Source organism: Seriola dumerili, unplaced genomic scaffold (genome assembly GCF_002260705.1).
Source record: "Seriola dumerili isolate Sdu_G_001 unplaced genomic scaffold, Sdu_1.0 BDQW01000068.1, whole genome shotgun sequence".
Classification (NCBI taxonomy): domain Eukaryota; kingdom Metazoa; phylum Chordata; class Actinopteri; order Carangiformes; family Carangidae; genus Seriola; species Seriola dumerili.
In genome coordinates, this window is record NW_019174323.1 from 3,609,336 (window position 1) to 3,623,383 (window position 14,048).

The following is a 14,048-nucleotide window of genomic DNA, read 5'->3' on the forward strand; positions in this document are numbered from 1 at the left end:
AAAGAAAAGACATAATAACACATATGCATGTGAGAAAATACACATGGGTGGAGAGAGAACAGTCATTCAGGGAAAGAGAGGGGAGAAACGGGAAATGAGGGAAAGACTGAATGATGCACACTGACAAATAAGGAGGAAAAGAGATGGATGTTTCCCCTAAAAAACCATTACATCACCCTCTGCACAACCCTGTTGCCATGGCTACAGAGTCACATTAGCCTAATCATACTACCATCTGACACCTTCACTTAGCCTTCATGCGAGCTCCATCCCTGAACTCCAGGGCTTTGTTCATTTGACTGTGTCACACTTGTCTGGTCTGCCTCTTCCTGTCATTTTATCTGAATAAAAGGTGGTCTGTCTTCTGACTACAGCGTCTTGTATTTCTCCCTAAGGCCACTGTAAGACTGCTTCAAAGATATGATTTTAATGCACCTAGGAGATTGAGCTGGTAGCCAGTTAGCTCCGCTGGCTGAGCTTCATTGGACGAACACAGTAACTGAGTTGTAATGCACATGACTGTCCACCTGTCCAACACTTTATGTAAACAGCAAGGAGTGTGCTCATGAGCTGCACAAATCTCAAAAAGAATGGCAAAAAAAATGAGTTCACGTAAAAATCAATTACATCAAAATATAGTTCATGGCCTGTTCTATTCACTAGATAAAGGATACTTAAATAAGGTCAGAGGTCCAGACTGGTGTCAGCACATTGCACCAACAGGAATAAAAGTCACTGAACTGTCCATAATTACATAACAAAAGTTCTGCATTCAACAACCAAACATACAGTTGAACAGCACAACAGAACATGCTGCACGTGTGAATGCCACATCAGAGCTACAGATCCAAGTTCATTGGTCAAGCAGCTGCAGTATGAGAGCATAGGTTAGTAATAGCTTGTGGGAGAATGAATACATCTTTCTCCCTCTATTTCTCTTTGAATTTCACGTTCTACTCATCAACTTTTAACATCAATATCATTGACTGACACTGACATTTCATTGTCATGGTAATGACATTGTTCTTCCTGCGAATGCACCAGAGTGAACGTGCAAAGAGAAACACAAAGGTCCGTACACACTCACTAGTGTCACGCCAAGTGTCACATAATATACACGGGGCCATTAATGTGAAGGCAAATGTGTGGCCTGATGTATCCACACAAGTATGGGTGCATGTTCAATCACATAAACATCGCTCAAAACCATAGAAAATACAACATTAACACATTAGGAGACAAATTGTCTGTTGGATCCATGTCAAGACCTTTGTCCAGGCTTTGAAAAGCCTGACCTCAGACCAGTTTTCTCAACCTTTTTGGCTTTGGTGAAAAACATGAATCAATATCAATTTGCAGCACAGGTTGCATACCGTATGTCTATGAGTTGCAGCCAGTTCGCTATACCACAATTTTTCTTTCTCAGATCAGTTTATTTTGCAGATACAAAAATGACAAAAATCTACTTTTGTCCCCAGAGATTTATCTTCTGACCCCTTTAGGGAATCCTTACCCCTACATTGGAACCTATATAGTAAAGGGAGTAGAATTTGAGTAGATCTAGTGTATTGCTGGTGTAGGTACTGAACAGTGATCCATAGCTGATGCTCTGCCAGCTTTTCTGCAGACCGTGGCTCCTTCTGAGACTGCCGCTGCTTAGTCAGTCGCCCTGACATTAAGCTAATTCACAAAGCTACATGGTATTTGTGCACATTTTACATTTCTCTACCGTCTTTGACACAAAGTAATACTAGAGGAAGCCTCCTCTCAGCAATAACCTTATTCAGCGATGGGGGTTTATTACAGTTATACCTGCTACACTAGCTCCACACATCAAATAAAGATCAAAATTGAAGCTGTATGTTTGGTTTTAATATACTGAAACGAGCCTTGGGAATAAGCTATAAAAGGGACTACTAGCCCAGTGTGTTCACTGCTGAGCAGAAACGTACTCACACAAAAACTCACCCCAGTTTTGTGTATTGTTGTATCTGTAACACTCAAAATTCAAAATGATTCTTTCCTCATTAGTGATCATTATTACATTTCTGACCCTTACACTTGCAATTTGGCCTTGGTTGGCCACTTCTGCTATGAGACAATCTTTTTAAGGTACTCCAGGGACTACTACACTAGAAGACAAAGTGATTGTAATAAAGAAGAAAATCCTGCTATTAAACATGTCAATGAGGTCAGCAGTAATACGAAGTAAATGGCTGCTACAAGGTGTTGCCAACGAGGAAAGGAGGCAGAGGAATGAAACAGACAGAGAGAGAAAATAAAGACAGATCAAAACAAAAAGAGAAGTATGAGAAATCCAGAATGCTAAGGAATTCAATATTTAAGCTTGAAATAGTAAAAACTAATAAAAACAAGGGCAACAGTAGTTTCAGCAAAAGCAAACAAATGCAAACGGCCAAGTGACAAAGTTGTGCGACATAGTTTGAGGGTGTTTGTTTGTTTCCTGTTTCCTACCAACAGTCAATGTTGGTTTCTTTTAGGCATGACCATGATCGTCCTATAACCCTAACCTCATGATTATTATTGTCTCTATGCTCCTTACTGCCCTATAACCTCAACTTCGCTTTTTCCCCTAAACCTATCATAACTGTAACCATAGCAGCGCCAGATCGGAAAACACATAAATGTGATGGTGATAAGAAATTACGTATTTTGTAGTTTTTTTTTTTTTGAAAGACTTACAGGGTGATAGCGCTCTATCCACATACTGGCATGGCTGTTATCATCTGTAGGTTTTTGCTTGTCACAGATATATCGGTATCAGCATACATGTTGAATAATATCTAATAAAACATCCATATCTTTATCATAATGTATCAAATGAAAATGTAAAAGGGGTCGCTAGTAGAGCTGAACCTACAGAGAAGTTTGCGAGTCTCAGCTCGTTGTTTAGCTGTTTAAGTCACTGTCTTGGTTCAATCTTTCCAAGCTCTAAAAACCCACTGTATTTTACCTGCTTAGCACCAAACAGCAGACAGACTAACTACAAACATGGCAGAACATTTAGGCGGTGGAGACCAAAAACAGAGCTGAAAGAGAGTGAATACTGGGCTTCCAGTCACCAGGTGAGCCGAAACATAACTTCAAATGACTGATAATGTTGCTCCCTAACTGCTGGATATGTACATACGCAACTGTTTGTTTATTCAAACATAGAGCAACAAGGAGAGCAAATAGTTAATTGACCATACGTTCATCTGCAGATGAGCGGACAGGAATAAATGATCACATAAGGATGATAAGATCTGCGTAATTACGAATGGATGCTGTACACATATCCTTTCTTTCTGAGGTTGATTAAAGCACAGATCTTAGGGAAAGAAAAAAAAAAAGGTCTGCAGTCCTGAGTCCCAGTCAACTGCTGAACAAGGCGAACAAGGCAAATGCAGCAATGTACATTCGGAACTGAGTCATTGAGTTCAGGCCAACAAGTGGTGCCATCTCAATTTTTTTCCCCCCCCTTATCATCTCCAATGAACTCCTCCTCCTCTATGTCTGTGTGTTCGAGAGAGAAAGAGAGAGAGAGTGAGAGGAAGAGAGGGGGTAAAAAAGAAAGGCCTGTACATTGAACAAGCCATGCTAACAGAGCACAGCTTCATCCTGTTCCTGTGAAGCGAGAGAAATAGAGCCAAGCGCAGCATTCTGCTCCACGGCTGCCTCAGCAAAAACACAATATGTTGGCTCTGAAGGACCTCGCTGGCAGGAACTCTCACCCCGAAGAATATCATCAGCTTCATTATACTGTATGCTGCTCATTTGGCTAGAATACCCACCTAGATAATAAATATGGGAGGGTGTGAGAAACAGTGCGTGATGAATAGGAGGAACTTGCGGATGCTGTGCATTAACGCTGAGTATTACACTCTTCTCCTGCTTCATACCTGCTTTACTTTTCTTGTCGCTTCATCAAAATCAACTGGTTGCTGAAAGACCAAAATAAATTAGTTTTCCTATAGTTTTTTTTTTACTTATTTATTTTGATTATTTCATTTTGTGTGTGGGATTTTCTTCTGTTGAGCGAAAATGGGATTCAAGGACACTCAGCCGACTCCGCAGGCTAAACCACAGACTATACACTTACAATGTAGAGCCAGCGCTTGAATTAGGCTCTTGACCCTTCATGTGTATTGTTCCAGCTGCTGTCATCTCTTCAACAAAGAAGAGTCCTCAACCATTAAAACTTCTCTTTTGAAAAGATATCAAATGGGAACCTCATATTTAGAGTGGATGGCCCTTTCGTTACCACTCCATTTTTACTGTAAGTCACTGGCTTCTTGTCAGATTTGCAATAATGTTATTTCATTTATTCTATTACAGCTCTAACATCACATTCTCTTGCGCTCTGGCTTAGTAAAAGATAGATATATAGACATGTTTCCATGCATGTACAGTATGTACATAACCACCCACATAACCACTCTGCACCCTCACACTGTTTTATTCTTGTTTACAATTCAATCAATCAATCAATCAATCAATCAATCAATCAATCAATCAGACTTTATTTGTAAAGCACTTTATATATAAATAATGTCCCACAAGGTGCCTATCAGAGTAAAAGCAATAGAGACCACCTACACTAATATCATAAAAGTCATTCTTATGAAATAAAACAAATCAAACACAGGAGACAAAACTAACAAGACAAGAAACTGTGTCATGTGAGTTTGTGTGGTCCAAGACGACTCACCAGGCCACTCAAAAGTCAAAAACTGATAAACATCTGACACTGATTTCACAAATATTCCTGTTATGATGTCAAAAAACAGTAGTAATGATAATTAAAATAAATAGAAATGTATAAGCGTCTGTGGTGGCTGCAGTGGCCCTCGTGCTCCTAAATGGTTCCCCTGTTTTCATTCCAGTGGTACATAATGCCAGGGGTGTGACTTGAGGATAACATCGCTGACTTTCTGAGCATGGAGCTCATAGTACAACGTGGCCAAACTCTACAGACGGCTCGTAGCAGTGCCTGAGGAGTTATCATGTTTCCCTGGCAGCGTCCGTCCCAACAGGAATGGTGAACTGTACGACCAGCTCCGTGCTCGCGAAATGCTGCACACCAGGCATTCCAACTGGGATTACACCCTGGTATAGAGTAACCTGTCTGACCCCACCCAGCACCACCCTCTGGGAGAGGAAACTCCAAAGTGGAAATAATCTTATGTTGCCTGGAACCATCATGAACAAGCACATGGCTGTATGTCTACTAGATAAGTCTAGCAGACTTGATAAGTCTAGATAAGTTTGTTTACATACTTGATGTGTTTCCACTGAAACAATGTGTCACCTCTACAGAGGAACCGCTCAGGATATGCTGTCACGCTTATGAGACATACAGGATGGAAGGTCCACTGTGCAGAGGTAGGACAAAGTCGTTGTTTTGCAGGTCAAAACACAAGTCCAGAGTCAAGACCAACAAGTCCCACGTCAAGACCAACAAGTCCAGAGTCAAGACCAACAAGTCCAGAGTCAAGAACCAACCAGTCCAATTAAAGGCAAAATGATCAGGTGTTATCCCTGTGACTTAATATTAAGAAGGTCAGAGAGCGTTTTATGAAAATTTGTCTTGTGATTTCAACATTTGTAACAAAAGGTAAAAATAACTTTGGTGGCATAATTACTGATCACAACACAAAAGTGAGGTGACCATTATTGTGGTTTTGGCATAAATAACAGCTTTAGCTTCGCTGACTTATAACTGGGTAGGTAACGAACTAATTAATTGGAAGTTCCAATTCTCAAATATTCAACTGATCAACTTAAAATACTGATATGACATCAATAAAAGATGACTGCCCTTTGAACAATACTAAATAAACATATATTAAATAAGAATTGAATGGGATGCACATTAGGACATTGAGTGTATTTAGGAGGTAAAATTAACTTATATTATATATATATTAAATTATTTGCTGTTTCATATTATCCATTGTTGACATAGAGGCTGTTACCTCACCACAATCTGGCACTAGAGGAAAACACAGATGATCCACAAAGTCATTAGGATAAATCATCTGGGAACCATGAACGTGCCAGGTGAGACACCTGTATTGATCAGATATGACAAAGTATAATTTCAGCGAACAATTCTGTTTGTTTTCTTCACACTGCGCTCTGTATAAATCAGATTGCCAGTGTGCTGGAGCTACCACTTCATGCCTATTGAAAGCATTGACAGTATTGACATTGGAGAGGGTGTGGGTTGGAAATGACTGAACGTGGGCAGTCATGTTACATAAGCAATAGTCCACTTCTCTGACTAAAACAGCACAAAAACACAGATGCACCTTGCATACATGTGCTGCTCACCTCCCTCTGACAGATGGGGATGTTTCATTTAAGTGGAGGTGTCATTATTAGAAGCCAGAGAGCTGCTCCTGTTACCTGGCAAAATACTTCAGAAATAATCACACTTCATGGTTATGGAAATTATAACAAACTGTATTCAGGAATTTAATTCTAATTATGAGCACAAACGGTTCTTCTGCAGCCGTTAAAATAAAGTTTTCATCCATTTTTAGACAAACAGGCAACAATATTGAACAGGCGGAGCAAATTATTTGGCATTTGGGTGCCATCTACACCACCGCACTGTGTTGAGGTATTTCTCAGCACACGTGGATCGCCTGACAGGATCCACTTTAACCGTCTTCCGGTTTCCGTCCTCAGTTACCAGACTCAACCAGATGGGCTTTGAGTTACATAGTAAAAATGTAAAATGCATACCAGGCCTGTGCATATGTGTGTATATCAGACACACACAGAGAGACCGAGAGCTGGGTGTGACAGCCCATATTAATTTGTTTTCATCTTGTTGGACTCGAGTTCATCCAGTTCACTCTGAGTGCGTTTACACACACTGTTGCACACTGGTCAACACTAAGATTTCCAGTTCTAAACCGACTTCATATTTAATGTGGAGCTGCTGTACGACATTTCTCCACCTGATGACTAACTTCCACAGCTCCGAACTGCTTCTCTCACTTCCTCCCTCTCCCAGCGGGTCTTTGGTTGTCATAGTTACATCCATTAACACACCTGCTAAGCTCTTAGGTCCCCCATGCCCCCCCCCTTTCTCCCCTCCTCCCTACCATTTCTACAGTAGTCACAGACCTGAATTGTAATTACAGCTAAGATAGAAAGTCAAGAACAGAAATATAATATAAAGTGGGTTTCCATCCACATTTTATGCACATTTTCAATTTGTGCAGTGGAAAAGCTGAAAAGCTGAAAACTAAAAATTAAAAATCAAAAATCGTTCTTATCCTTGGCTGGAATGGAAAAGATGGCGTATATATAACGCGAGAAGTGCTACTTCTAAAATCTTAAATCATGACGTACGGAAAACATACGACTTAAAGGTCCCATATTTTACATTTATCTGGTGTTTTATTTCAAGTTTTATCATCTATAAGAAGATATATTTGTGGTTTTAAGAACCAAAACCCATCTCAATGTAGTTTGACATCTCTTCTCTCAGGCTTCCCTCTGGCGCTCTGGTAACAACAGGTCGGTGAGCCAATCAGGAGAGAGGATTTGAGCTTTCTACAATAAAGGACATTTATATGTTCACACAGTAGACGTTGATTCAGAGCCATCTGAAGCGATGACTTAATTGTAAGGATCCTCAAATTAATTTGCCATGTTTTCTTAATTGTTTTTCACTATTTGAGGTCTGACTGGAGCTCTTTTAATTACACCATCTTGTCGCAACTTCCTCTTCTCCAACAGTTTGATGGCACTGACTGGAGAGTTAGCGCCAACAACTGTTTATCTCAACAAACAAACATTCACATAGCGAAAGTGCAGTACGCTAGTTCCTCGAAGTTTGGATAAGATTTGCACTACAATTCACTTAAATGGAATAAATACAGAAAATATTAAAACATGATTTGCAGTATTGAGAAATCTTTCAACAGGCATTTATTCATGGCTGAGCTCTCCAGCAAATTTCAATAAAAACTCTTGACAAGTTTTGAAATAGAACAAAAAACAACATGTCCACGGTGGAGCAAAGAAAAGAAAGACTGACATTTTATATTGATTGCAGTAATGAGATTATTTCCTATTATGGACAAAATAAAAAAGAACTTAAGGTTCAATTTTAAAATAATGCCAACTATCTTCCCATCCAGGAAGTCAAAGTCTTAGATACAACAATAGAGCAGCATTAGAAATGGATTTAACTGGCTTGCTTGATAACCACTCAGCTGGGACAACAGTGTTGTTTATTGACATGTTGGCCTCAGCATCTCTTTCAGTAACTGCCTTCACTCAGTTCTCACCTAAAACACACCCACACCAAAGCATTCAGTTGTTCTTTTAGTAGTAGGCCTATGTGATGGTCCCTGGTTACTCACACACACACACACACACACACACACACACACACACACACACACACACACACACACACACACACACACACACACACACACACACACACACACACACACACATCGTGTTGTCATCCACATCAGTGCTACTGTTGTTACCGTGGTCCATCACCACAGATACCCTGTGTCCCTAGCAACAGGTGGAGAGTGGAGGCAAGCCTTTTTTCATCAAAGCAAAAACACGATCCTCTCCTTTTTTTCAGATTACTTTCTCTTCTCCTGATCTCTCTACTTATCTTGTCTGCTCACTCTTTTAATAGCCTTCCTCCCTTCTTTATTTATCTATCTTCCTCCTCTTCACTCTCTGCCCACCCTCCTCTTCCTCTGCCTTCTCGCTTCTTCCCAAAAACAGAGCCATCAAGCTCCTTTTCCTCCACTTCCCTCTACACTCTTCTTCTTCTTCATCATCTTCATCTGCTTCTGCTGTCCTCTCTCCTCCTCCTTTCTTCCTTCTCCTTTCCATTACTCCCTGACTGTCTCTTCCCCACAGGATCACAGCGACACAACAGTCATCTCTGATCAGCCGAGACGCCGTCTCACAACACGATGGTGAGGTTATCATTCCAGCTCCCGCCTCTCCTCTCTTTTCTCTTTCTCTGCACTTTATCATTATAGTCCCTCTCTTTCTTCCCTCCTCACCTCCCTTCTCCTTTCATCCTTACTCTCTCCTCTTTGGCATTTTCTTCTTCTTCCTCCTCCCCACCCTTTTTGACTCCTCCTCTACTCTTCTGGTCCTTTCTCTCCACCTCCCTCTGTCCTCGCTGTGGTACAAAAAGAATCATTAACCTCAGCAATAGCGCGACAGCCCAACATATACAGATGTAAACTCTGAGCGCTGTGTCCCTTCCGAAGGACGTAGCATCAATATTAATGGCTGCACTAAATCATACACACTGTATGTTGCCTTCTTTGTCTGCTGGGAGAACGAAAAGCACCTGTAACACAGAATAAATAGAGAAGACTGTGGTGTGTGTGTGTGTCTGTGTGTGTGTATGTGTGTGTACAGGGAGGCAATTAAGAACAGCTGACTAAACATAAGGCTGAATCTTATAGAATAAAGGTGCTTACACAGCAGCCTTTTTCACGGCAGTAGGCTCTGCAAAGAACACACAAATCCTGTACTGGATACACAGGGATACAAATACACATCAACACTGTGGACTGCCCTTTCAGACATTAAGGACTTAAACTCTTTCTTGGTTTGAATGAAATCAGTCGAGAACTGAAAACTGTCAGAATCTTGTTGACCTGCTTTCAATAAAATATATGGATTTATATCAGAACTTCACTAGTTTCGAAGCCCCGTCACACCAACATTTAAAGGAAATCAATGAAATCAATGAATTAATATCATTAGAGCCAAGTCAATCTGTGCTAATATATTCAGTTAAACTTATTTGCGCAAGCAGATTTACGTCTCTTATCAATAGAGAGTCTGACGTCAGGTCCAGGTTAACGCCCAGCTCCACTAGCTTCTGTAACTCTGTCTGTCTCTCATTCGCCATTTAATTCATCGATATTTCTACAAACTAGAAGCAAAGTTTACTTTCCACATTCTCAGACAAATCAGCATCCACCACAGTAGATGCTATGAGAAATTGAAACCTTTGTGATTTTAACACACAAAAAACTACAACTCCCATGAAAAAAAATGCTACAAGCGCAAAAGTGTGGATACTTCATCCATATACTCTACAAAAACGCTCATTTTGGAACTTTTTAGCTCATTCATGGACTGGCTTCTTCTGTTGAACCGTTATGTTCAGGCTGCGACTCTCTATTCTCTGTGGAATATTGCTCATTAAACAACAGTAAAAAACATAAATATTGAATAATCAACTATATTGGACTGTTCTTCAAAAATAATACTGTCCTTATCTAAACATATAAATCAAGCCACATATCATACTCTCAGGAAAGGTTGTGTTCCGAACTGGATTTTTAATTATTAGCATAGTTACAAATGTCAATGGGGTTTTTTTAATGTGGTTTTCTTACTTCAGAGAGTCCAAAATGGAGGAGGCTAACGTAGCTTGTTAGCTATGTTTCAACATTAATGCTTGTCAGAGCATAAACTGTTCCAGAAAAGATCAAAGTTGTGAATGCGGTTATAAGACAGGAGTTCACTGTACAAATACATTTTCTGAATAAAGAGTGCGAACTTAGCAACAAAGCTTGAAAATTATGTTACACTATTTCACCAACTAGCCCTACAAGTAGTCACTACGTTGCCTTTAGACAATTTTATTAAGTTCTTGTGAGGCTGCTTGTGTTTAGGCAATAATTAAAATTAAATGTTTGAATTGAATGTTGAATGAAGAGCAGGATTTTCAAAAACTACTAATACTTCTCAGTCAGGTTTAGGAAGAGTATTGTTTTGATGTGGGTAACAAAAGTCAGGTATGGTGTTGGTATTCTCAAGATGTAATCCTTTTCTCAGCAGCTAACATCTTATCCCAAAGACAGGAAACCTTTGTCCTAACAAAGTCTAGTCAATATTCCTCAACAGTATTCACTTTTCTTTTCTTTCCTGTTGGGATTTGTGTTTTGGTGGCATAAACAAGGGCTACACACACATACACACAGAAAAACTCCACCCATTCAGCCAGACAGCCGGCTAATGTAAAACTATAAATCCTCATGTCTTTGCCAAGCCCAGGAAAAACCCATTTTAATCACTGAACGAGCACTGAGAAGATTCTTTCCTGCATTACCGTCACAACAAATTATTGCCGTGATATTGGCTCATTTATGCTGAAAGGATCCAAGATGTTAACCTGGAAAACTAAAACTAAATGACTCATCTGTAAGAGGTATCTCTTTGGGATCTTTGTTGATTCATATGCAGACATCTCTTTTCCACAGACTCACTCTATCTCCCGTTCACGTCTCTAATCGTGACCTCCCATCTTTTCTCCCACTTCTTTTCATGTTCACCTCCTATCCTACTTTTTTTTTTCCCTCCACCTCTCCAGTTCTTTCTTCCCCATTTCTCCTCCTTAGCCTCTTCTTGCTTTGTCATCTTTTACCTCTTCCCCCCTTGAGTACCCTCCTTTCATTTTCTCTTTTTGGACCTCATCTCTCTCTTCCATTTCTCATCCTCTGCTCTCACTGGGAATATTAACATATTAACAGGTGTTTAATGCCTGCACTCACACATGGTGGTGTAGCTACAATCCAACACATATGACGAACACACAGAAATATCCAGGCAACATCATAGATTTTCCTCTGTATGAGTTACTTCATTTAGCAAACTGTGCACATTAAACATAAGAGCAAAGAATTTTATATTCAGAACGAATTAATTGCCCCATTTCATTGAGTGACTGAAGAACAAAAAGCGAACTAACCATTTGAGCCCCTGCTATGCAAAGATAGTGCTCTGTCATCAAATCACCAGTTAACAAAGGCTGACGCCGACCACAACAAAAGATCTGCTTTCCATCAACTAAATCCACAAATGCACAACTTCCAAAGGCAAAAATGTGTCAAATGAAGACACGAAAAGAATCAAATAATCATCCTCTAAGATCAAACCAGACATATTTTTGAGAAATATTCTCTAACTTTATTTTGTGTAATGATTAAAGCAAGTAAAACCACAGCCCGTCTATTTCCTGTCTCAGTGACTGAGGATTGTTTCAGCTGAAGGAGCCACACCATGTTGTTTACAAACCCAAGTCAGGGTTAGTGTTTCTTTTACCTTCTTTCCTTTCTTCTTCCGATGAGCCGACTTCCCCGCAGCCTTCTCTTTAACCTCCTCGCTCATTTCAGCAGCTGTGACAGCGTGTGTGTGTCCCAAACAGCTGTGTGTACGAGTCCAAAAAGGTTTTTTTTTTTTTTAATCCAGCATGGATGAGCGGAGAAGAGTGGAGTGGTGGCCACTCTCAACGTGCACAGCGACCAACTCGCTCAGTTGCTCACACCCACTTTCACACACACACACAGACGCACACACACATACACACACACAGACGCACACTCTGTCCGCGAGGAGTGGTGCCAACAAGGCTGCCCGGCTGGAGCGATGGAGAGACGCGCATTCTCGCTCTTTCTCTCTGTGTCTGTGTGTTTCAGTCTCTCTCTTTCTCTTTCACACGCACATACACACATACACACACACACACACACACACACACACACACACACACAGATACGCACTCACTCACTCACACACTTTACTTCCTTCCTACCTGTCCATGGCTGTGGTTGCCTCCCACACACTCCACAAGTGAGAGCAGAGCAGCAACAAGCTACGGGGGCTCGAGTATTAATAGCAATCAATACCAGCTCATTGGCAGTTGTGTGTGTGTGTATGTGCCTGCGTGCGTGCGCTTATGTGTGTGTGTGTGTGTGTGTGTGTGTGCGTGTGTGTGTGTGTGTGTGTGTGTGTGTGTGCGTGTGTGTGTGTGTGTGTGTGTGTGTGTGTGCGTGTGTGTGTGTGTGTGTGTGTGTGTGTGTGCGTGTGTGTGTGTGTGTGTGTGTGTGTGTGTGCGTGTGTGTGTGTGTGTGTGTGTGTGTGTGTGTGCCTGTTTCTGTGTAGAGAGCAAGAGACAAGGAGAGAGTACATTTCTTCAACAGGTTACAAAAAAGATAGAAGATGTGTTTGTCTATGATAAAAAAGACCAAAGATTTTGACTTGGAGATAGAAAACAGTTTCTTTTCCTCCCATTTAATCTCATAATAATGTCTGAAAATAAGTATTTACTATTATTTGAGATACTATGTTAGTTACACAGCTGTTTTGAATTGAAAAAAGAAACATATATGAATTAATAATCAAAATAATGAAAATAATAATTCAAAAGAGTCAGAGAGAAGCAGAGATTTGAATTATAACATCATTATATCATTAATTAATTCTGTATCTTTTCCAATGTGAACACACACATACTCCGAACCATTACTGTCTTTTACAGGCTGCTTTAGTAACTGATTTCACCCGAAATGAATGTCAACTGTCATTGGCAAATTTAGTTAGCTGCAGCTAATTAACGTTAGCTCTGTGAGTCGGTGGAGCTGATCCTAGAAATTGCTATTGGGGAGTCGATACCAACAAAGTCGACCAACTGGACTCTGCTGTGACTTGTCCACATCGACTTGCTACTGTTGCGGCACTGCTCTCCCTCATGACAGCCTACGGCATTTCGCACCATATCTGAGTGAAAGTTAAAGAAAGAAATTTAGTTTGACTGACTTATTAGCAAACGGTGCAGAAAACATTCAGCGAGCAGCTCTTCACTTTTAGCCGACGTGTGAAATTCGCTTTCACAGGTGGAAATGACAGACATCGCCGACAGCAGGTCACATCAGCCGCCGCTAATTAATGTTCATTCTGTGAGTAACTGGATGGAAAGCTCAAATAAAACTTGGCTGTTGACAGGTTGGTGTTTTCTCTGCAGCCGGTGTCTGTACTCAGCCAAAGATTGTGTGTGAGGTAAAAGAAGCATCACTCTGTAACATCAAAGTCACAGTCTTCTTGTTTAAGTTTCATTCATAATCATTTCAATAATTTAGGCTTATTGACTTTGTATTTTTGAATCAAGACCTTCAGTATTTAGGTAATCACAAGAATCCGATCAGACCTGGTATCAGCTGATACCAAATATAGGATCAGGGTCC

At 40.5% G+C, this 14,048-nt stretch overlaps 1 protein-coding gene across 1 annotated transcript in view; it reads right to left on the bottom strand.

Moving 5' to 3' along the window:
- LOC111219698 (ankyrin-3-like) overlaps positions 1-12,201 on the bottom strand; it is a 131,791-nt gene extending 119,590 nt beyond the window's left edge. Inside the window, exon 1 of the mRNA XM_022742423.1 lies at positions 12,130-12,201. Coding sequence (XP_022598144.1) covers positions 12,130-12,195 — 66 coding nt within the window. The 5' untranslated portion in view covers positions 12,196-12,201. The remainder of the gene's footprint in view (positions 1-12,129) is intronic.
- Between the last annotated feature and the right edge of the window lie 1,847 nt (positions 12,202-14,048).